General features: G+C 41.2%; 1 protein-coding gene across 1 annotated transcript; it reads right to left on the reverse strand.

Annotated features, from left to right (window-relative positions):
* Positions 1 to 22,005: 22,005 nt before the first annotated feature.
* On the reverse strand, positions 22,006 to 22,356 carry LOC308248534 (transmembrane emp24 domain-containing protein 2-like; the record flags this gene model as incomplete). Its single annotated transcript, XM_080668649.1, has 1 exon — positions 22,006 to 22,356. The coding sequence occupies one exon, from the start codon at positions 22,354 to 22,356 to the stop codon at positions 22,006 to 22,008; it is 351 nt and encodes a 116-aa protein (XP_080524775.1).
* Positions 22,357 to 22,798: the final 442 nt, after the last annotated feature.

The following is a 22,798-nucleotide window of genomic DNA, read 5'->3' on the forward strand; positions in this document are numbered from 1 at the left end:
TCATCTGGCCCTCAACAAGTGTGCTGTTCCATCTGGGGGAAATGGAACAAGGCGAGTTGGAATTTTTTTCTGATTTTAGATTTTTGCTTATACTATTGCAGTAAGTGACTAAGGCTTACTAGTAACGCCATCATTTTGCCTTGTTGCTTTAATTGGCCACTCCAACACCTGGCAGCTCAGCTGCCTCTCTCCCAGCTCAGCCTAGCTCCTGATGAGTAACTGCATTATTTTTCAGACTCAGAACGAATTCTTGCTTACAAGTGACAAGCATTGGCTGAATTTATGCCAAAGGAAGATGTTAAACAACACTTTAGCTATTAAAGCAAGGAGAAATAAAATACTCCAATTCAAATGAAAAATTTCTACTGCACAGAAAAACTTTAAATTTTGAAGAAAAACACTTAAGATTGAGAATAGAAAACACTTTACTACTTCGTGTTGCATGCATGTAATAACGTTGTATGTGTGTGTACATGGTTCACACCAGTGGGAACAATGCCATGGTGATTTTCTTGTTTTCATAGAATGAACTGCTACTAAAATGAGATAAAAGCATGTCCAGAAGAGAAAAGATGCTCCTTGATATGCTTATATACTTCACAGTACTGGACCAGTTCATGTCAATCCAGATATAATCACTGAATATCCTCTATGTGTCTGACACTTTACACTTTCTAGTGGGGAAATGGCTGGTTCCATGTTTTGTTATAAACTTAACCCTTGACTTCACAAGTTTGGGGAAACCACACTAACACCGTGGAAACACATAGAAACCAATTGGTTGCTACATTCATCATCTGTAAAATGTGTTTCATGAGGGGCGTACTGCTTGTGCACAGACGGGCTGGACAAAGGGTTGCGTGGCTGAGACCAGCTGTGAGAGGAATATTTCTGCACAGCACTGCTCCCCCTGTGTGAGCCAGGTCTTGGCAAACTTAGGTGACACCCACAGACCCAGGTTAACCCGACCCATGGAAGAGACATTTAATGTGGCACCTTGCTACTCTGAAGATTCTCATCCCACTCCCTATACCTGGAATTTCATTTTGAGAGCAGTGATTCTCAAAGTGTGGTGCCCAGACCAGCGGCATCAATATTATCTGGAAACTTTTTAGAAGTACAAAATTTTGAGTCCTACTTCAGACCTGCTAAATCAGAATTACTATGGGTGGGGCCTAGCCATTTGTGTTTTAATTAGCTCTCCATTCTGATGCTAACGTTTGAGAACTATTCCCTGAAAGCACTGATACTTGTCACACACGCATTCGTTAATGGAATATGGAAATTCAGAGTAGGTTTGATGGGGCCTGGAGGGAAGTAATAGAGGAAAGTGGGTGGAATCCTTTTAAGGTGGAAAAGAGGCTTTTCAGGGAAGCAAATGCCCCAGTTTGTTTTATGTACTTCACAGAAAAAGCAGCCGAGCCAAGAAGTACTTGGCTATAATTGTGAGTTTAAATCATCTTTTGCTTGGCAAGAAGTGAAAAACGACATGGGGAGGGATATAGGTTCTGAAAGGGAAGATGTGAATTGACTTGTATGCATCCAGACACCCGTTTCTGTGACATCCACCCTTTCGGGAGGAGCTTGTCAGCCACCCCATTTTTTCCAGACTCTCCAGCAGCCCAGCCCAGTTGGCTCAAGGCTGCCCTTCTCCCAAACAGTTTGTGCAAATGCCTATCAAGTCTTGGTGGTGAAGACCCTTAATGCTGTAGGGCCAATACCTAGGCAAGATATTATATGCAGAAAGATGATTGTAGTAGGATTTATAGAAAATCCACTCCTTTATCTGCCTTGAGTGATAGTGCTCTTTATCCCTAACCCTGGAAATCAAGAAAAAGCGGTGATGCCCTTGAATATCTTCAGTTTGAGCCTTTGAAGAAATTAATCTTTCTGTGTGCTCCTCTTAAGGGATATAGATCTCTCAGAAAAGAAGTGTCATGTTGTTAACAAATATAATAGTAATAATTACAATGATTATAGTCATCACTAGGAGCCCAGTGCACGAATTCATGCACCTTGAAAGGAACTGTGGGCCGCGAGGCTGCAGTGGGCACAGGGACGGGTCTCGGCCCCTCCTCCGCCTGGCCCCTCCCACTGCAGCCCCGGTCCCCTGTCTGCTGGCAGCCCTGCTCCTGCCACCACCACTGCCGCTCCCACGCGCTGATGGCGCCGGCCCCCCTCGCACCCGTTGAAGGTGCCGAGTGATTGGGGCCGGCGCCAGCAGCGGGTGCAAGCAGTGGCTCCGGTGCCGGCTGCAGGTGTGAGCAGGGCCGGCGCCAGCAGTGGGTGTGAGTGGCGGCTCCAGCACTGGCAGCAGGGGCAAGCGCCGGGCAGGACCGCAGTGTGCGGGAGCAAAGAATTTTCAGTAACCACCAGAGTATCGCGCCGATGACAGTGACTGGCACCCTGCCTTGGTCTGGCGCCCCAGCTTACCTGCTGCGCCATCCCGCTGCGGCTGACGCCCGCCGTGTTCTGCGCACACCTTCTGGTGGTCAGCACACATCATAGCTACTGGTTGTTCGGTTGTTCTGGATATTCCGCCATTTGTTCTATTTGCATAGTAGCCTCTTATTATATAGGATTATTATAAACAGAGCTGGTCGATAGCCTCCTTAGACCTATGAAGCACTGCTTCTCTGTCATTAATATGCGTGAGACTCACCTAGGATCTAGTTACAATCCAGATGCTGGTTCAACACATCTGCTCTGGGACCCAGATTGAAGCCAATAACGCTGAGTTCCTGGACCCCATTGTGAGTAGCAAAGATATGAAGAATGAGAACTGAGCCAAGTTCCTTGAAAAGAACTGTGTGTCAGTCTCATTAGTTCCTACAACTAAAAATAAGCTATTCCTCACAATTTCTCTGGCAGTAGAACTTTGCAGTGGGTATTATGGCTTTGAGACCACATGTGTGGGATGTGCAGGCTAATTGGACCACAATTCTGCAAGGCAACCGAAGGATAAATGGACATGTCAGGCCTGCATTAGATTCAAAATCATAAATCACTGTGATTAATGGTAGAACAATTAAGCTTCTGGCGTAAATCGTGGAAGCTTACGTTCTCCAGTCAGCTTTTTTTCTGCAATCCTGCAGAGCTCTTGCTGAAGCAACCAGCTCTCCAAAGGGGTGGGACAGTATTTAAAAGGGTATTATGGCCAGTGAATACCAGAAAGCAGCAAGATAATGATGCTTTCTAAAAGTCTGGTACTTTCAGATTTCTGCCCGACCAGAAGTCCTGATTGACAATTATTATCTAGTGCTGATGCTTACTGGCTATTGAGAATTAACCAGTAAAGAAGTTGAGGTGAATGTAGTGTAGAAATGAAGTAGACGAAGAACTTCCAACAACCGAGTGCCTAACGCTGTTTGGCATGCTGATGGGATATCACCCGCTTGCCTTTTAATGGCTTAGACAGTCAAATCAATTTTTCTCAACTTAAGACTCCATTTGTGATGCAAAACGGACGATTCTAGAGTTATACAAACAGGGTAAAGATTGGTTAATTTTCCTTTTACTTATGATTCCAATATACATATCTATCAGACCTAGGTCAGTAAATATCGACCTTATTCTAAAGAGAGAGACATGGCCCTAATGTCACATATTTTTATGGTATTAACTGGGTCAAAATTTAAAATGAGAGGCTTCCAGTGTTGTGAATAGAATAACACGCCACTCTTCTGGGAAGAGGAAACAGCTCAGGAGAACAGTAGTCGACAAGGCTAACCCATCATGAAAGCTGCAGGTATATTGATCTAGTAAACAATTATGTTGCCAAAGCTCAACTTAATAGTTTAAAGAGATATTCACTTTATGTTCTGAGGATGTTTACATTTGCCCTCTCATTCAGTTTTTGGTTGTACATAGATCTGTTGGTGGAAGTTGTGAACGGGGTGAGGCCCAAGCACCTGCCGTAGGCAGAATTTTAGTGGATTCCTGTCCTCTACTGTGAGGATCCTGTATAACACCTTTGGGTGTGGGCAGGACCTGTGAATAGGATGGGACTTTACTCCACTGACTAGGTTACTAGTCTACTTTACCAGTAGAAAGTACTACATGGTAAAGAGTTTAAATCAGTGATTTTCAAGTGGTGAGCCACAAGAATTTTAAAAACATGGAATACTTGACTATTTTCCTTTAGATTGCCAAATAAATAAAATGACAACAGCCAACATAACAATAGCCATTCAGTGTGAATAAATCAAAATTATATCTATTTTGTCAGATCGACAAAAAATATATTTTTTGGTGTGCTGCAGAATTTTAGTAATTAGCTTATGTGTGCCATGAGATGAAAAAGGTTGAAAATTGTTGGTTTAAATGAATAACTCTCCAATACAAGGAACCAGGACTCCTTGGACAAGTGGCTGATTTCAGGGCTGGACTAGGGAAAACGCAAGATAAGTCTGGAACATATTGTATGACAGAAAATAAGAAACTGCTCAAAAAATGATGGGGGTGTGTTAATATTTTTGAGGTGGATTTTTAAATTGAATTTATTGGGATAACATGGGTTCACAAAACCATATAGGTTTTAATAGAACATCATCTGCCCACTGCATCCTGCACCTATCACCCCAAGCTGAGTCTTTTTCCGTTCCCATTCCCCTCTTTGCTCACCTCCACCTACCCCCTACCCCCTTTCCCTCTGGCTATCACCATTCTTTTGTCTGTATCTTTACATATATATATGTTTTTGCTTAATCCTTTCACCTTTTTTATCCGGTCCCCCAACCCCCCTCCCCTCTGACAGCTGTCAGTCTGTTCCATGCATCCTTGCCTCTGTTTCTGTTTTGTTCGTCAGTTTATTTTGTTCATTAGATTCCACATATAAGTGAGATCATGTGATATTTGTCTTTCTCTGACTGGCTTATTTCACTTAGCATAATGCTCTTCAGGTCCATCCATGCTGTCTCAAAAGGTAAGATTTCCTTTTTTTTTATGGCTGAGTAGTAGTCCATTGTATAAATGTACCAACAGCTTTTTTATCCACTCATCTGTTGATGGATCTTGGCTATCCTATTTAATAAAAGGGTAATATGCAAATTAACTGTCACTCAAACGTGCAAGATGGCCGCCCCCATCTGGTCAAAGATGGCTGCCCCCATGTGGACACAAGATGGCTGCCACAACATGGCCAGCAGGGGAGGGCAGTTGTGGGTGATCAGGCCAGCAGGGGAGGGCAGTTGGGAGGGACCAGGCCTGCAGGAGAGGGCAGTTGGGGGGACCAGGCCTGCAGGGGAGGGCAGTTGGGGGGGACCAGGCCTGCAGGGGAGGGCAGTTGAGGGGGACCAGGCCAGCAGGAGAGGGCAGTTGGGAGCGACTAGGCCTGCAGGGGAGGGCAGTTAGGGGTGACAGGCCTGTAGGGGAGGGCAGTTAGGGGCAATTGGACAGGCAGGGGAGCAGTTAGGCATCGATCAGGGTGGCAGGGGAGTGGTTAGGGGGTGATCAGGCTGGCAGGCAGAAGCGGTTAGGGGCAATCAGGAAGGCAGGCAGGCGAGCGGTTGGGAGCCAGCAGTCCTAGATTGTGAGAGGGATGTCCCATTGCCCGTTTAGGCCTGGTCCCACCGGGATCGGGCCAGTGGGACCGGGCCTAAATGGGCAGTTGGACATCCCTCGAGGCATCTCAGATTGAAGAGGGTGCAGGCTGGGCTGAGGGACACATACACGAATTTTGCACGAATTTTGTGCACCAGGCCTCTAATTGTAAATAATGCTGCAGTGAACACAGGGCTTCATATATTCTTTCGAATTAACGTTTCGGGTTTCTTAGGATATATTCTCAGAAGTGGGATATTGGGTCATAGGCAGTTCCATTTTTAATTTTTGAAGTAATTCCATACTGCTTTCCATAGTGGCTGCACTAGTCTGCATTCCCATCAACATTGCGTGACAGTTCCTTTTTCTCCACATCCTCGCCAGCACTTGTTGTTTGTTGATTTATTGATAATCGCCTTTTTGACAGGTGTGAGGTTATTATACATTCTTATATGTGCCCTTACTTGCAACCTTGGCATATTGGGACAATGCTCTAACCAACTGAGCTACCTGGCGAGGGCCTTCACAATTGCATTTAAATATGGTAAAATTATTGTCTTGGAAGGGACTTCACTACACCACATTGGTAGGTCACAGAAATGTTTACTGAGCTTTTAGATAATGAGGCGACACTGGTGGTAGACAGAACAGATGGTCTTTAGATAAAACCAAATGATTTCTCCACAAAGGATCGTCTATTCAACAGCATTCCCGATGAAGAGAGTGTAAGTCTTTTTTCAGTGATCCCTATCACATTGGATAGAGAGGTTGATGGTGTATGTATAGCGTATACAAGATAAAGTAAGAATTGTCTTCCTTGTAAAAATGACAATTTCCAGGCTCCTCCATTTGTTGGACTCCTCAAACCTTACCCTGCTTCTTTGTGCTTTGGTGGTGGTGGGGGCCAGTGGGGTTTGGGAAATGTATCAAACTATAAATGAAGCATATCCAACATAAAGACACTATTCTTCACAGTGGTTGGGTATTTGGTGTTGCTACAACAGCAGCTGGTAGACAGCACCTACCATCTGGCACAGTTAATTTATAGTTAAGCTTCTGAGTCGGTCTGCAATTTAGAGGAAGAGAGAAGCTGTACACACTGAGAAGTTCTGATGGGTAGTGTTAGAGGAAATATGTCCTGGCTTATGTTCTCTAAAAGGGAAAAGAGATATCATATCTGCATGTCCCTTCAGGTTGGAATGTCATTGAATTCCCCAGGGAACGAGATGCACATCTTTCTTTTGGTTATATGAGTGTAACCAATACTGCTTCTTGTGGCAGACACACCAGAAGGTAACCTCCCAATGAGTCACACCCTCGGATAATCTCCTCTGCTAGGATGTGGATGGGTCCTGTGACTTGCTTCTAACCAATAGAAAATGGCAAAGGTGATGGGATGTCACTCCCTGGATTAGGTTGCATTATATAAAGCTTGCTCTTAGCAGACTGAATAGAGAGACTCCTCTTGCTGGCTTTGGGTAAGTCAGCTGCCATGTTCTGAGGGCCTGTGGATTGAATTGGGAGCAGCTCCTGGCCAATGGCCAGCAATAAAACGGGTATCTCAGTCCAATAGCAAAGAGATGAATTCCGCCAACCACCTGAGGAAGCCAGAAAGGGACTCTTCCAGTAGAGCCCCAGGTGGCAATGCAGCCCCAGTTAACACCTGGGTTTCAGGTAGTGAGACCCTGAAGCAGAGAACCCAGCTAAGCAAACGCAGGCTCCTGATCCAAGGAAACCCAGGAGATGCTGAATGTGTGTTGTTTTAAGTTGTTAAATTTGTGGAAATTAGTTACACATCAATAGAAAGCCAACCCTCCCCTGTCCAAATCCTTGTATTAACGTGAAATACTTGACCTTACTCTAGTAGATAGCCATTTATTTGTCATTCACAAGAGGCATGGAATGGTTCCCAACATTATGTGGCACATTCTCCAACACTAAAAATTCTAGATTCAAGGCATGTTTGCCAACATGAGAAAATGCCCGTGGCAAACTTCTACCAATAATTTTTGTGATAGAACATCCTATCCAAACTATTTCCCACTGCTAGATAGTGGGGCAGATGAGGCTGGGTCTTTTCTGAGATCTCAATGTTGATAAACCAATGAGTTTTATCTTGAGGCTGTTCTTTTGTTACAGAAAACCGGAGAAGAACCAAGCAATACTTAGAGAGATGGAGTTACATTTATTACGTGCGGGTCCAGAGGAAAATGTCTCTCAAATTCTGGGCTCCAACATGGAGGAATTTTCCTTATTTAAATGTTTTTACCTTCTTTGTCTCCCAAATATGGGGTGTTTCCGGCCCCTTTTGCAAGTTCTTAAAGAGCCCCTGTGTGCTGGGGCCTTGAGACTTCAACCAAAGGCCTGGCCAGGTGCCAGCTCTGATAATCTTGTCCGGGGAAGGTTTAATGGCCTCTCTGAAGTGGGAGTAGTCTCATTTTTCTTATTATTTAAGCAAGCAAGCATTTACAGAAGCCAAATATCAGGGTTAAAATTTCAAACAGCAGTTTTTATATAAGATGGATGCTTCACTTTGGGACCTGTCTTCTTTTCTGAATACAACCCCCCTTCCCCAACACACACACGCACACACACACACACACACACGCACACACACACATCCACACACATACACGTGCAGTTAGTTACCTGCTCATGCTTACATTTTATGGATAAGAATACCCAGAACTCGAGAGCAGCAAAAAGGTGCCTGTGACCTTTATTATTCTACAAGAAGTTAACACAAAACGGGATTTACTTTATAGCCAGTTGTACTGATTGAACCATATGTAATAAGAATGATTCAGATTATTTTGGGTTTCTTGCTGGTGTTGTAAGACATTCTATGCTTCAATGCCAGTTAACATTCCAGTTCTAGGAAGAGAATTTCTGCTTTTCTCTGAAGTAAATTCTGATTTACAAAACAATCCATGATGTGTCATAGATCGCAGCACATTGTTTGATCCCACTGGCACAGTTAATGTTCCAAGTTAGCAAGGGATCAAATGCCAAGCTGGCATTACCTCCTAACCCTCTCAGCCTAACTGCTTTGGGTTAAAGAACAAGGTATGTCCATGATATTTCCTGTGGGGTAAAGAAATCAAGCACTCTCGTTGTATTCTTCCATTGCTGTGGCATGTAACCCCAATACAATGGAAAAGTCTGACTTTCTAAATACGCTGATGATTAACACAGCATCTGGGGGTTTCCTTGGGAGGGATTCTAAGTGTGTTTATTTGCTATATGGTGGACTGCCAGCTCTAATATAGGCTTACCCATATAACAGACACAGTTGCTCCTCACCCTAGAATTCTGACTTTATTACCTAGCCTTTTGTGTGTGACTGGTGACAGATTTAAGTCACTTTCCTAATTGATGTGTTTGCTTGAGACTGTCCAATATTGAACAGAGGGTCTGTGTTGTGGAACTAAATGAAAATGAAAATTTGTTCAGTATAAATCAAAACGAATTTTTTTTTACTTATATCCTATATAAGCTTTTTAGTCAGCAAGTCCCACCGGCAGCTGGAAAGACAACAATTGATGGGAATTCTGACACAACAAACTGCTGCCCCTGGTTCAGTATTTCCATAGCTGAAAGGGAGTGGAGAATGCAGTACTAGCTAATCTTTTCACTAACTGGTTACTGATTTTATTTTGTGGTTAAAATAGGGAAAATGTAAAGACACCATGCTATGATATTAAAGTTAAAATAAAGGTTATGAAACTTGATTCCAGCAGAGGTAGACAAACATGGTATTTAAAGAGCTAGGTCAATATTCCTACCTACTGAGTCCAGATCAAATATTTTAAGTGATTCTTGGTTTTTCTGTGAAGGAGGGAATGAGCTTCTGCGAAACAACTGCTTTCCCCCAGAAACCTGCATTCCTTCTCTTTTTATTGCATTGACTACATTTACATTGTTTACCCAGAAATAGATTCATGGAGATCGTGTGTGTGTGTGTGTGTGTGTGTGTGTGTGTGTGTGTGTGTGAGAGAGAGAGAGAGAGAGAGAGAGAGAGAGAGAGAGAGAGAGAGAGAGAACCAGAGCTGTCAGTTACATAGCTTAGCAGTCCAAAGGGGTCTATGGGAAGTTGGGTCTACTGTGTTCATGGCATATTAATACTGTAATATGTAGAATCACCAGTGAGGCTACTGAATACAGATTTGTCCTTTCATTGGTATATTCTGAATAACAAATAGGCAGCAAAATAGTGCCTCATAACTGAGGTAGTTTATTCAGTGGATGCCTGCCACTCAGGGATGAATTCAGGGTTTATGAGCTCGGAGGTTTCTACATCCCTTTTATTGAAGCCCCTGTTGCGCTCTGTGAAAGAAGGCAGGGTTGTTTTGATAACCCTCTAACTCAGAGATTCTTTATGTCCAGCTGCACCTTAGACACACCTGGGTCCTATGCATGTTAAACCAGAACCTCAGGACACATGTCAAACATTGATATTTTCCCAAGTGCCCCAGGTGATTCTAATGGCAGGCAGGGCTGCGCACCCTTGAACCGAATAATGACCACTCAAGGAGAGCAACGAGGTGAGAGCACTGTGAGCTTGGCCTGACCCCACTGCTCAGCTGAGCCTGGACAGGGGAGCCCTCCAGACACTGGGGGCAACAGAGACCCCAGATTTCCAGGTTCCATAGCAAGAGACAGGCAGTGCCAGAGACAGTAGGCACCACGTGGCTTTAGGGATGGTAGAGGACAGCGCCCGTAGCATGGCCATTCGGGCTCTGGACATCAGCTGGTACCAGGGGCAGTGGCCATGGAGACATGGCTCACATAGCATCCCAGACAGTGAATCCCCTGTGCAGACATGGCTGCGGAGAACCCCAGCAGGGGAGGAACAAAGGGGCAAATGTCACATCTGTGAACTCATGTGAAAAATGCCCTGGAGATACAAAAAATCACTTAAGGAAGAGCCAGAGGGCTTGAAATAATGAGCAGGAATAAGAAACATAAGTGCTGTTTATTAAGGCTGATATGATCACATTTTCCCCACACTGAAGGGCCTTATAAATACATGGGTAAGATATGCAAATACAAGTTTTAAAGTAGTAAACAAACTGTGCTCAGTGCCTGGTTAGGCAGAAAACAAATACTATCCAGTAAGACATGGTTTTGCACAAGCAAAACATTTGTGCTAATTGAGTTTTCTCTTTTGAAAAAAAAATTAGGAGGCTACACACCATAGTGAATATAGCTAGTTTAGCTACTTCACTTAGCAGTAAAATTATTGAAATTCAAAGATTAAGCAATTTACCCATCTTTACAAAACTGTTTAGAAATAACTGGTCTTGGGCTTCTGACTTCTAGTTTTGTTAACTTGATCATGACTTAACCCTTTGTCTCTAATGCATTTAATTTCATTCTAAGTATTATTTCAATTATATTTGGTGCTTTGGATTTCTTTCATTTAAGAAACAAATGATACATTCCCAAGGATCAAACCCTCTGTTTCCTTAAGGATGTTGTGTTCAGTGTTGGTTAACAGTATGGAGTTGGCAGTAAAACAGACCCGAGTTAGAATTAAAGCCCCATCACTTACTATCTTTGTGATTTAGGGAAATTATTTAACTTGTATAAGCTTTAGCTTCTCCAAAGATAATAAGGCTAAAACGATAGCTTTTATTTTTATGGCCAAATATAAAATAATGTGAGCTATTATTATGTAACTCCATAAGTATGCATAATACAAACCCTTGATAAATATGAAGATGGTTTTCAAACATTTTGGTGAAAAGCCAGAAAATAAAATAACTTACTTTTAGATAATGCCATTCTCTATCATTTTTTTTGCAAGTATGTATGATTGCTAAAATAAACCTAAAAACCAAAGCAATAAATTTGCACTTCCTTGAGGTACTTATTATTTCTTGAGTAGGACAGCTGAATGGGGGAGATAGAAGATAGTGGTATGGTGTTGGGATTCAAGAGTAGGAAAACAAAATATTTGAAGAACATTAATTTGGAAAATTGTTCATGGAGGCTGTAAGCTGAAAGACGAGAAGTACCCAGTGTGGAAACATAAAGGGAGAAGGACATCCTAAATAGTTATAATAGCAGGCAAACCAGCTCCAAGCTTTGGTTGGGGAAACCAGATGTATAGTTTCTGGCTGGAGAATAGCTTACATAAAATCTCTTTCTAAATTCATTTATTCCTTATTTCCAAAAATTATTTAAAACAGTGAATGCTACTCCCCCTCCCCAGATGTTATAAAGCAACATAAAAACACAAGCATAAAGTAACGTAAGGGAGAGTCAAGAGGAGAGGCACTTGATGTTTTCTGCCAAGAGAAACATTTTTTGAGCAAAAATCGCTGCGAGAGAAACTTTGTTGGGACCCCTTGAGAGACTATGGTTCTTTCTCCAGCTCAATTATTACATCCTTGTTCTTCGCTTCCTTCTAACTCATTGTTAATCCACTGCCAAATAAATGTAGTTGAATCAGTGATTGTTTGCCACTCATATATTAAAACAGTGCTTGAACCCAGAGAGAATACTGAACAAATAAAACCATGGTTACTATCTACAAGGTGATCAAAATCAGATGTGGTAATTTGCTTCAAAATACATCATTTGAATTGTGTGATATAAGTGGTTAGTTTAACTTTAATATGTAATCTTATATATATTGTAGTATATATGCCATATATATATATATATATATATATATATATATATATGACTTTAATTAGAAATTCTTACTGCAATTGTGTTTTTATATATTCCTTAAATATTAATCTACTCCAAAGAGATCACTAATTAGTATAAGGAATCTTAGAAATGTTTTTTATTGGTGAAATGAGTGAAGCTCAAGGTGCATGACTGGCTAAAACAGTGGTATAGGCACCATCACCTGCCATTATCCAGGTACAAGAAAGAGTGCATTAAGCCTAACAGTTACCTAATACTTACAGTGTAGTGTTACAAGTTTTAGAGATTCATTCTGCAGTATGTATCCTGCATTTTTCCTGTTGCCTATTCCCAAAAAAGTTGGATGACTTGTCAGAATATCATTGTAGATGCCTTAGAATGAGTATCTCCTGTGGTGGGTTTGTTGAAGAGCATATAGATGGAGAGTTCTTAGTGTCTGATAATTGCTTTCACTATAATATGACAGAGAGGTTATTGGAGGAAGAGATGCATAGATTCCTCTTTCTTTTCACCACCAGAGATTACTGGTATTTACCCTAAAGAACTTGGTATTGTAACTGCTAAATTGGCTGACATAAGTGCATAGCAGACATCCAAATAAAGCAATCTTTGAAAAAATAGAATGCATTTAGCATTTTTTTCTAAAACATGAGTGTCCAGTTTTGCTGTTGATGACCTGATTTTTATTTGTCCTCCCATGATCACTCACAATATATGAGGCCAACTCAAAAAAAAAAGAACCCTCCCCAAACCATCCTATATAATATAAAAGGCTAATATGCAAATTGTCCCCTTGACTGGGTGTTCAAACTCGCAAACTGCCCTCAGTCCCTCCCCCTGGCCAGTCCCGCCCCCATCAGCCCTTTCTCCCACCCGATTGGGGCCAGTGGCTAGACACCACTCAGGCACAAATTTGTGCGCTGGGCCTCTAGTACTATATAATTCTTTCTATCATATTTTATTTTATTTATTTAATTAATTAATTTATTTTAAAAAGAATTGTTTATTTACTGAACCTGGGGCAGATTTGATACACAACCAATTTTAACTTTACATATTTTAATTCAATTTTGAAGTGTTTTCTCACACACGCAGAAAAACTGGCAAGCAACAGTGTCCTAAGGCAAAACAGTCACTTTAAGCTGCTGCAAGTATTGTCACCCAGGGTTGAAAAGTGTTTATCCTGAACATGAAAACCTGTAACAAATTTAAATTAATTATATAAAACTCATTACTTATAGTTCTACCTTTGCAAAGATCCAAAAAAATGTACAAGTAACTAAAATACATCAGTTCATAACATAATCCTGGATCATCCCCACACCAAACCTGATGCTCCTTCAATTTTAAACACATCATTAGAGACCAAGAGAAAGTCATTTCGTTTTATTTTTTTATTTATTTTTTATTTATTTTCCCTGTTATCTGATTTTTAAAAATTTTTTTTATTAAGGTATTATATGTGTACATATCTTACCATTGCCCCCCCACCCCACTCCCATACATGCCCTCACCCCCCAATGTTTTGCATCTGTTGGTTACTCTTATATGCATGCATATAAGTCCTTCAGTTGATCTCTTATTTCCCCCACCTCTCCCTAACCTTCCCGCTGTAATTTGACAGTCTGTTTGATGCTTTACTGCCTCTGTATCTATCTTTTTGTTCATCAATTTATACTGTTTTTCATTATCCCCAAATGAGTGAGATCATATGGTATTTTTCTTTCATTGACTGGCTTATTTCACTTAGCATAATGTTCTCTAATTCCATCCAGGTGCCTACAAATGGTAATAATTCCTTCTTTTTTATGGCAGCATAGTATTCCATTGTGTAGATGTACCATAGTTTTCTGATCCAGTCATCTGCTGATGGGCACCTAGGCTGTTTCCAAATCTTAGCTATTGCAAATTGTGCTGCTATGAACATAGGGGTGCATATATCCTTTCTGATTGGTGTTTCTAGTTTCTTAGGATATATTCCTAGGAGTGGGATTACTGGGTCAAATGGGAGTTCCATTTTCAGTTTTTTGAGGAAACTCCATACTGTTCTCCACAGTGGCTGCACCAGTCTGCATTCCCACCAGCAGTGCACGAGGGTTCCTTTTTCTCCGCATCCTCGCCAACACTTGTCGTTTGTTGATTTGTTGATGATAGCCATTCTGACAGGTGTGAGATGGTATCGCATTGTCTTTTTGATTTGCATCTCTCGGATAATTAGTGACTTTGAGCATGTTTTCATGTGTCTCTTGGCCTTCCTTCTGTCTTCTTTCGAAAAGATTCTATTTAGGTCCGTTGCCCATTTTTTTATTGGATCATTTATCTTCCTTTTATTAAGTTGTATAAGCTGCCTGTAGATGTTGGAGATTAAACCTTTATCAGTAATAACATTTGCAAATATGTTCTCCCATACAGTGGGGTTTCTTGTTGTTTTGTTGATCGTTTCTTTTGCTGTGCAAAAGCTTTTTATTTTGATGTAGTCCCATTTGTTTATTTTCTCTTTGGCTTCCGTTGCCCTAGGGGCAGTATCAGTGAAGAAGTTCCTTCGGCATATGTCTGAGATTTTGCTGCCTGTGGATTCCTCTAGTATTTTTATGGTTTCCTGTCTTATGTTTAAGTCCTGTATCCATTTTGAGTTTATTTTTGTGTATGGTGTAAGTTAGTGATCTAGTTTCATTTTTTTGCATGTATCTGTCCAATTTTCCCAACACCATTTATTGAAGAGACTGTCTTGACTCCATTGTATGTTCATGCCTCCTTTGTCAAATATTAATTGCGCATAGTGGTTTGGGTCCATATCTGGATTCTCTATTCTATTCCATTGATCTATATGTCTGTTCTTGTGCCAGTACCAGGCTGATTTGAGGACAGTGGCTTTGTAATACAGCTTGAAATCTGGTATTGAGATCCCTCCTACTTTATTCTTCTTTCTCAGGATTGCTGTGGCTATTTGGGGTCTTTTTTTTAATTCCAGATGAATTTTTGGAGAGTTCTTTCTAGGTCTGTGAAATATGCCGTTGGTATTTTAATGGGAAGTGCATTGAATCTATAGATTGCTTTGGGTAGTATGGACATTTTAATGATGTTGATTCTACCGATCCATGAACATGGTATGTTCTTCCATCTGTTTACATCTTCCTCTATCTCTTTTTTCAGTGTCCTGTAGTTTTCCACATATAGGTCTTTTACCTCCTTGGTTAGGTTTATTCCTAAGTATCTTAATTTTTTTGGTGTGATGGTAAATGGGATTGCTTTTTTAGTCTCTCTTTCTGTAAGTTCACTATTGGTGTATAGAAATGCCATAGATTTCTTGGCGTTAATTTTGTATCCTGCTACATTGCCGAGTTCATTTATTAAGTCTGTTAGTTTTTTGATGGAGTCTTTCGGGTTTTTTTATGTACAATATCATGTCATCTGCAAATAAGGACAGCTTTACTTCTTCTTTTCCAATTTGGATGCCTTTTATTTCTTCTTCTTGTCTAATTGCAATGGCTAATACTTCCAGTACTATGTCCAACAGGAGTGGTGAGAGTGGGCATCCCTGTCTTGTTCCTGTTCTTAGGGGAAATGGTTTTAGTTTTTGCCCATTGTGTATGATGTTAGCTCTGGGTTTATCATATATAGCTTTTATCATGTTGAGGTATGATCCTTCTATTCCCACCTTGTTGAGAGTTTTTATCAAGAAAGGGTGTTGGATTTTGTCAAATGCATTTTCTGCATCAATTGATATGACTATGTGATTTTTATCTCTCAATTTGTTTATGTGATGTATCACATTTATTGATTTGCAGATATTGCACCATCCTTGCATTCCTGAAATAAACCCTACTTGGTCCTGGTGTATGATCTTTCTGATGTACTGCTGGATCCGATTTGCTAGAATTTTGATGAGGATTTTGGCATCTACGTTCATGAGGGATATTGGCCTGTAATTCTCCTTCATTGTGTTGTCTTTATCTGGTTTTGGTATTAGGGTGATGCTGGCTTCATAGAATGAGCTTGGAAGTGTTCCTTCCTCTTGAATTTTTTGGAATAGTCTGAGGAGGATAGGTTTTAGTTCTTCCTTGAATGTTTGGTAAAACTCTCCTATGAAGCCGTCTGGCCCTGGGCTTTTGTTTGCCAGAAGCTTTTTGATGACTGCTTAAATTCCTTCCATAGTTACTGGCATATTGAGCTGTTTAGATTCTTCCTGATTGAGTTTTGGAAGGTTATATTTTTCTAGGAATATGTCCATTTCCTCCAGGTTGTCCAGTTTGTTGGAATAGAGTTGTTCGTAGTATTTTTTTTTAATAATCCTTTGTATTTCGGCAGGATCTGTTGTTATTTCACCTCTTTCATTTCTGATTTTGTTTATTTGGGTCCTCTCTCTTTGCTTCTTGGTGAGCCTGGATAGAGGTTCATCAATCTTGTTTATCCTTTCAAAGAACCAGCTCTTGGTTTTGTTGATCTTTTGTATTGTTTCTTTGGTCTCTATGTCGTTTATCTCTGCTCTGATCTTTATTATTTCCTTCCTTCTGCTTACATTGGGCTTTTCTTGTTGCTCTTTTTCTAACTCTTTGAGTTGTAGGGTTAGGTAATTTATTACCATTGTTTCTTGTTTTTTTGCAGTAGGCTTGTAGAGCTATGAACTTCGCTCTCAAGACTGCTTTCGCCGTGTCCCATAGATTTTGGATTGTAGTGTTTTCATGGTCATTTGTTGCCATGATGTTTTTTATTTCTTCCTTGATCTCTCTGGTAACCCAATCATTGTTTAATAGCATGCTGTTTAGTCTCCATGTGTTTGATTTCTTTGGGTTGTTTTTATTGTAGTTGATTTCCAGTTTTATGCCACTGTGGTCTGAGAAGATGCTTGATATGATTTCTATCTTCTTGAATTTGAAGAGACTTTGCCTATGGCCCAACATATGGTCTATCTTTGAAAATGACCCCTGTGCACTTGAGAAGAATGTATATTCTGTGGCTTTGGGGTGAAATGTTCTGAAGATGTCAATTAATTCCATCTGGTCTAGTGAGTCATTTAGGATTGATGTTTCTTTGCTGGTTTTTTGTTTAGAGGATTTGTCCAATGGTGATAGTGGGGTATTAAAGTCTCCTACTATGATTGTATTGCTGTCAATCTCTCCCTTGATATCCTCCAGGGTTTTTTTTTTTTTATGTATTTGGGTGCTCCTGTATTGGGTGCATATATGTTTACCAGCGTTATTTCTTCTTGTTGGATTGCTCCCTTTAGTATTATGAAGTGGCCTTCCTTATCTCTTGTTATGTCCTTCACTTTGAGATCTAATTTGTCAGATATAAGTATTGCTACCCCAGCTTTTTTTTCAGTTCCATTTGCCTGGAAAACCTTTTTCCATTCCTTCACCCTCAGTCTGTGTGTGTCTTTTTTTTTTGAGGTGGGTTTCTTGTAGACAGCAGATATATGGGTCTTGTTTTCTTATCCAATTCGTTACCCTATGTCTTTTGATTGGGGCATTTAATCCATTTACATTTAAAGTTATTATTGATAGGTACTTATTTGTCGCCATTTTTATTCTTTTTTTTTTTTCAAATGTTGAGAACATTCTTTTTTTTTTTAATATATTTTATTGATATTTTACAGAGAGGAAGGGAGAGGGATAGAGAGCTAGAAACATCGATGAGAGAGAAACATCGATCAGCTGCCTCCTGCACACCTCCCACTGGGGATGTGCCCGCAACCAAGGTACATGCCCTTGACCGGAATCGAACCCGGGACCCTTCAGTCCGCAGGCCGATGCTCTATCCACTAAGCCAAACCGGTTTCAGCGCCATTTTTATTCTTTACCCCTGTGTTCCTTCTTCGCTTCCTATTTCTTTTCTTTTTTTTACAGCAGACCCTTTAGCATTTCTTGCATTGCTGGTTTGGTGATAATAAATTCCCTTAGTCCTTTTTTGTCTGTGAAGCTCCTGAGTTCACCTTCAATTTTGATTGATAGCCTTGCTGGGTACAGTATTCTTGGATTCAGACCCTTCCTTAGCATGACTTTGTATATTTCATTCCATTCCCTTCTGGCCTGATGAGTTTCTGTTGAGAAATCAGTTGCTAGTCTGATGGGGGTTCCTTTGTATGTAACTTTCTGTCTCTCTCTTGCCACTTTTAAGATTCTTACTTTGTCTTTGGTGTTTGCCAATTTAATTATAATGTACCTTGGCGTCGGTCTTTTGGGGTTCATTTTGCTTGGGACTCTGTGAGCTTCTTGGATTAGTGTGGGTGTTTTCTTCCCTATATCAGGGAAATGTTCTGTCATTATTTCTTCAAACAGGTTTTCTATTCCTTGCTCAGCTTCCTTTCCTTCTGGGACCCCTATTATGTGGATGTTGTTTTGTTTCTTGTTGTCTGAAAGTTCCCTTAGGCTCTCCTCCTGCCTTTTAATTTTTTTTTTCTAGAAGTTGTTCTACTTTTGTATTTTTTCTCATCTTGTCTTCTAGCTCACTGATGCGGTCCTCTGCTTCTTCTAGTCTACTCTTGATGCTTTCTATTGAGTTCTTTACAGCAGCGATGTCATTTTTCATTTCTTCTTGGTTCTTCTTCATTTCCTCTTGGTTCTTACACATATTGTCGAATTTGTCTTCCATTCTTTTCAGCCACCTTATGACCATTTCTCTGAATTCTTTCTCTGGAAGGTTGCTTTCCTCCATTTTGTTTACTTCCTTTCCTGGTGATGCCTGCTTTTCTTTCATATGCGGGCTGTTTCTTTGTCTCCCCATGGTCTCTCTTCTCTGAATGTCTGGTTATGTAGTTCTCTCTCTCCTGCATTGATTTAAAGGCACAAAATACAGCACTACCAGGTATAACACACAAGGCACTGAACAGAAATGTATTCATGATATTAATAACCTCCAATAAAGGTGACCACCAGAGAAAGGCAAATTAGGGGATAGGAGAGAAAGAAGAAGAGGAAAAAGAAAGAAAGGAAAAAAAAAAGGAGTGTCAAAATGAAATTGGGAAAAGGAAAAAAAAAGTAAGAGAGACAAGAAAGAGACTAAGAGAGAAAAGGGAACAAACTATATATATGGGGATAAAACTCCAATAGAACAATCACTAATCCCAGCAAATGCCAGCAACAAGTACCTGGGGATTAATACAAACTACAACACCAACTAATATTGAGTGAGGCAAGGGAAAACAGAAGCGCAAAACAAACAAAAAAATAAACAAACAAAAGAAGAATAAGCAAAACAATCTCACAAAAAAGCATAAAAATTCGATATAATCAACATACAAGCAAACAACAACAAAAGGACAGAGAGAAAAACAATTTTTTGGATAGTTAAGACAGTGAAGAGAGAGGTGTGTAAGGACTTGGAGCAGGGGATTAGAGATTAGATATGTAAGTAGGGTGAAATTTTAACAGGGGGTAAACAGAAAGAATAGGGAAAATCTAAAGCAGGAAAGGGGTAAGATAAACAGGACACCGAAAAGGGGAAGGTTAGGAAGAGAGTGATGGCATAAAGGTAGAGTTGAGATAAAGTAAAATGATGCTAAAGGAAAGATGAAAATAGAATGTAGAACACTAATCCCAAAGTAAAATGAAGAGAAAATAAAATGCCACTTAAAAAAATAAAAGATAAAATAGCAGTAGTAATAATACGGATTGAAAATAAAAATGTAATAATTAAAAAAGTAAAATCAAGTGAGGAAAAAAGAAAAAAAATAGTTTCTTGAGTAAAAGATGCAAAAAATGAAAATAAAAAATTAAAAAATAAAAAATAAAAATGTGGAGTAGTGAAGGTCATTCACTTCCTCTGTTGTTCTGTTTGGCACGCCTGTTTCTCAGTCCGGACAGTATTGCAGTTCCCTGCGTTCCACTGCTCTTCAGTGATGTAAGCCAGTCCTGATTTTAAGCAGGCGTGTCTTAATTTCTCGTATTCCTTTATTTTTGATTACACAAGAGTCAATTTGTGATTCAGCCCCTGGGTGGCAGTGTTTCTGGATTGACTTCCGGGTCTATCTATGGCCTCTCTAGGCAGTGTTAGAGCCTTCTTTCCCTGTGGCACTCACTACCGGTTTGTGGGAGTGGGCTGCCTCAGAGCTGGCTCTCCGATGGTCACTCCCTACTCCGATCCCCAGGTTCCAGAAAAACAACTTTCCCCTGCAGTCTCCCAGGGTGTCCCCAACTGGGTGATCCTATGTATTGGGCTTAGTAATCAGAAGCAAGAATTTCAAGAGGAAAAAGCCCAAGTGTGCGAACAATGGGTCTGCGCGTAAGTCTAAGCAGCCAGCACACCTTTGAAATTCTTAGGCTGTCCCTGCACGTCAGATAAAAATGGGTTGCTTTTTAGAGATCCCTTCTGTTATCAGCTCTGAGGACCCCCTTCCACATTCACGGATCACGCCAGCCCCAACAGCCACGATTTTTCTAGGCTCAGACTTCCCTGGTCCTCCAGGTCCCGCAAAACGCACGTTCCTCTCTCCCGCCAGGACCAGAGACCTCACCTTATCCCAGGCGAAATCTGACCTTTCCGTGGTGGAGTGTAGAGCTCCTCTGAATCCGCGTGTTTGCGCCAACTGGGGACCGGTGTTCTGGGGCTCACAGCTGTTCCGTGGGTGCCGCAGTTGTGGATTCTCAGGCTTCCGATAAGCTCCACTTTCCCGTTCAAGATGGCGCAGATTCCGCGTCCAAGCCCGCAGCTCCGGGAGGGGACCCAGCCGCAGTGGGGGCTGTTAGATCAGGGGAACCCCGTCTAGCAGTCCCCCACCTTCTTCTGGAGTTTAGCTGTCCCTTAACTTGCCAACAAACACTCCTCGTGCGACCCTCAGCTGTTCTTTCTTTCTACTCCGGGACAAAGCTCGGAACACGTCTGTCTATTCCACCACCATTTTTCCTCCTCCAAGTCATTTCGTTTTATACAAATAACATTCACATGTGCCAAAAAAGACCCAACAAAAACCAAACCAGAAACACTAGTGCTGACAGTGCTGTCAGTACCCTAATTAACAAGTGGCTAAACGCCACTGATCAGAACTAAAACAGTGGCTGTATCTCACTCACTGCAATGAAATCCAAGAGGCTTAACCATTTGCGTGAGAAACCGAGATTTTCCCAATTATGTGAATGCAGAGCTCCCACGTGCCAAGAGTGGAGCTGTTTGTGCCAGCACAGAAAGAACAAGAGCTACCATCAGCTGAAACACCCAGAGAATTGGCTCTAATAGAGACTTCTTACAAGGTTAGGCAGAAATCAAAAAAGAATTATTAGCTGCTGTGTCATCCATTTAGTAAAAGTGAAGTCCTAAAGCTCAAAGTAAAAATTTAGGGGGGAATGTTGGGTTGTCTTATCTTGAACGCAAAAACAAGATTAAGTATAAAAGGACCCACCTGGCAGCACACTGTGAAGTCACACAGCTCTGCCATTAGATGGGTAGGAAATGCCGATGCAGACGGCTGTTTCTCATAAGAACTAAACAAAATGAATCTTTAATGACTTGAACTGCAGGATAAGGGGTCAAAAGAATGCAGTCATTTTAGTAAAGTACTATCCTGAACAAACTGCATTTTATTATGAAAACAAAGGAAGATGTAAGAAGGACTACATGCCTACATTTCGTTTACGGTGTTCAAGCTCTGGAAGGGCCTGTATAATGAGGCAGAATTCAAATAAATTGTGCCAATCAAATGTCAAACTCTCACTATCACTTTCCCAATATCTATTAATCACAAAGAAACATAGGCTGTGAATGTACAATTCAGAAAATAAAAATGTATGAACTAAATGACATTATTATGATCAAGATATTTGGTAAACAGTGAATTATGAGTTTCGGATCATCAGAAAAAAAGGCTTTTTAAACAACCCTCCGGACTTCAGAAAATCTCTTCAGGTAGTAGATCTGTCCCAGTGTCATGGCAACTAAAACAAGAGCTTCAAAGAAGGACCAAAGGACCACTCTGCTGTTTGTGTTGTCATTGATGGCTCTGTGTATCCTCTCCCGCACTTCCATGTATTCCTGCTGGTGCTTCACAGCTGTCATGGCCACTGCTAGCTCGTTGATCATTTCTTCCAGCTTGTTCTGGTGAGCTTCTGTTTCCATGTCTTGTCCTTTGGGGGCCTCCCCAATATCAATGGTGAACATCACTATCTTTGGAGTCATGGTGGACATCCTATTGCTAAAGCAAAACTTGTATGTTCCATCCATGTGAGCAGCAAACGTGTTCTTCCCACTGGACTCCCGGTCTCCTTTATAGATTCCTTTATTATCAGGCCCTGTAATCTCCACGTCCATGTCCAGGAAGCTGCCCTTGGCCACCTCGAAGATGAGGCCCATCTTGGTGCCCGAGGTGACCCGCTCGAAGAAGCACTCCCCAGTGTGCGCGTCGATGCTGACTAAGTAGCCCGAGGCCGTGGCCAGGAGGGCGGCCACGAGCAGCAGCAGCTCCGTGAGCGTCACCAGGGTGGGGCTGGGGCCGAAGCCAGGTCCGGGACTGAGGCCTCCAGAGCTGCCGCCATCGCCGCCACCGCTGCCTCCACCTATCATATTTTAATAAAAACCAAACTTTGGTCCTGAAATAGAATTGCACCTTCTTTAGTACAGATGTGCTGAGATTATTAAGAGAAATGCAGGAGATCAAGATGTTGGA

The sequence above is a fragment of the Plecotus auritus genome (assembly GCF_963455305.1).
Source record: "Plecotus auritus genome assembly, chromosome: 5".
Classification (NCBI taxonomy): domain Eukaryota; kingdom Metazoa; phylum Chordata; class Mammalia; order Chiroptera; family Vespertilionidae; genus Plecotus; species Plecotus auritus.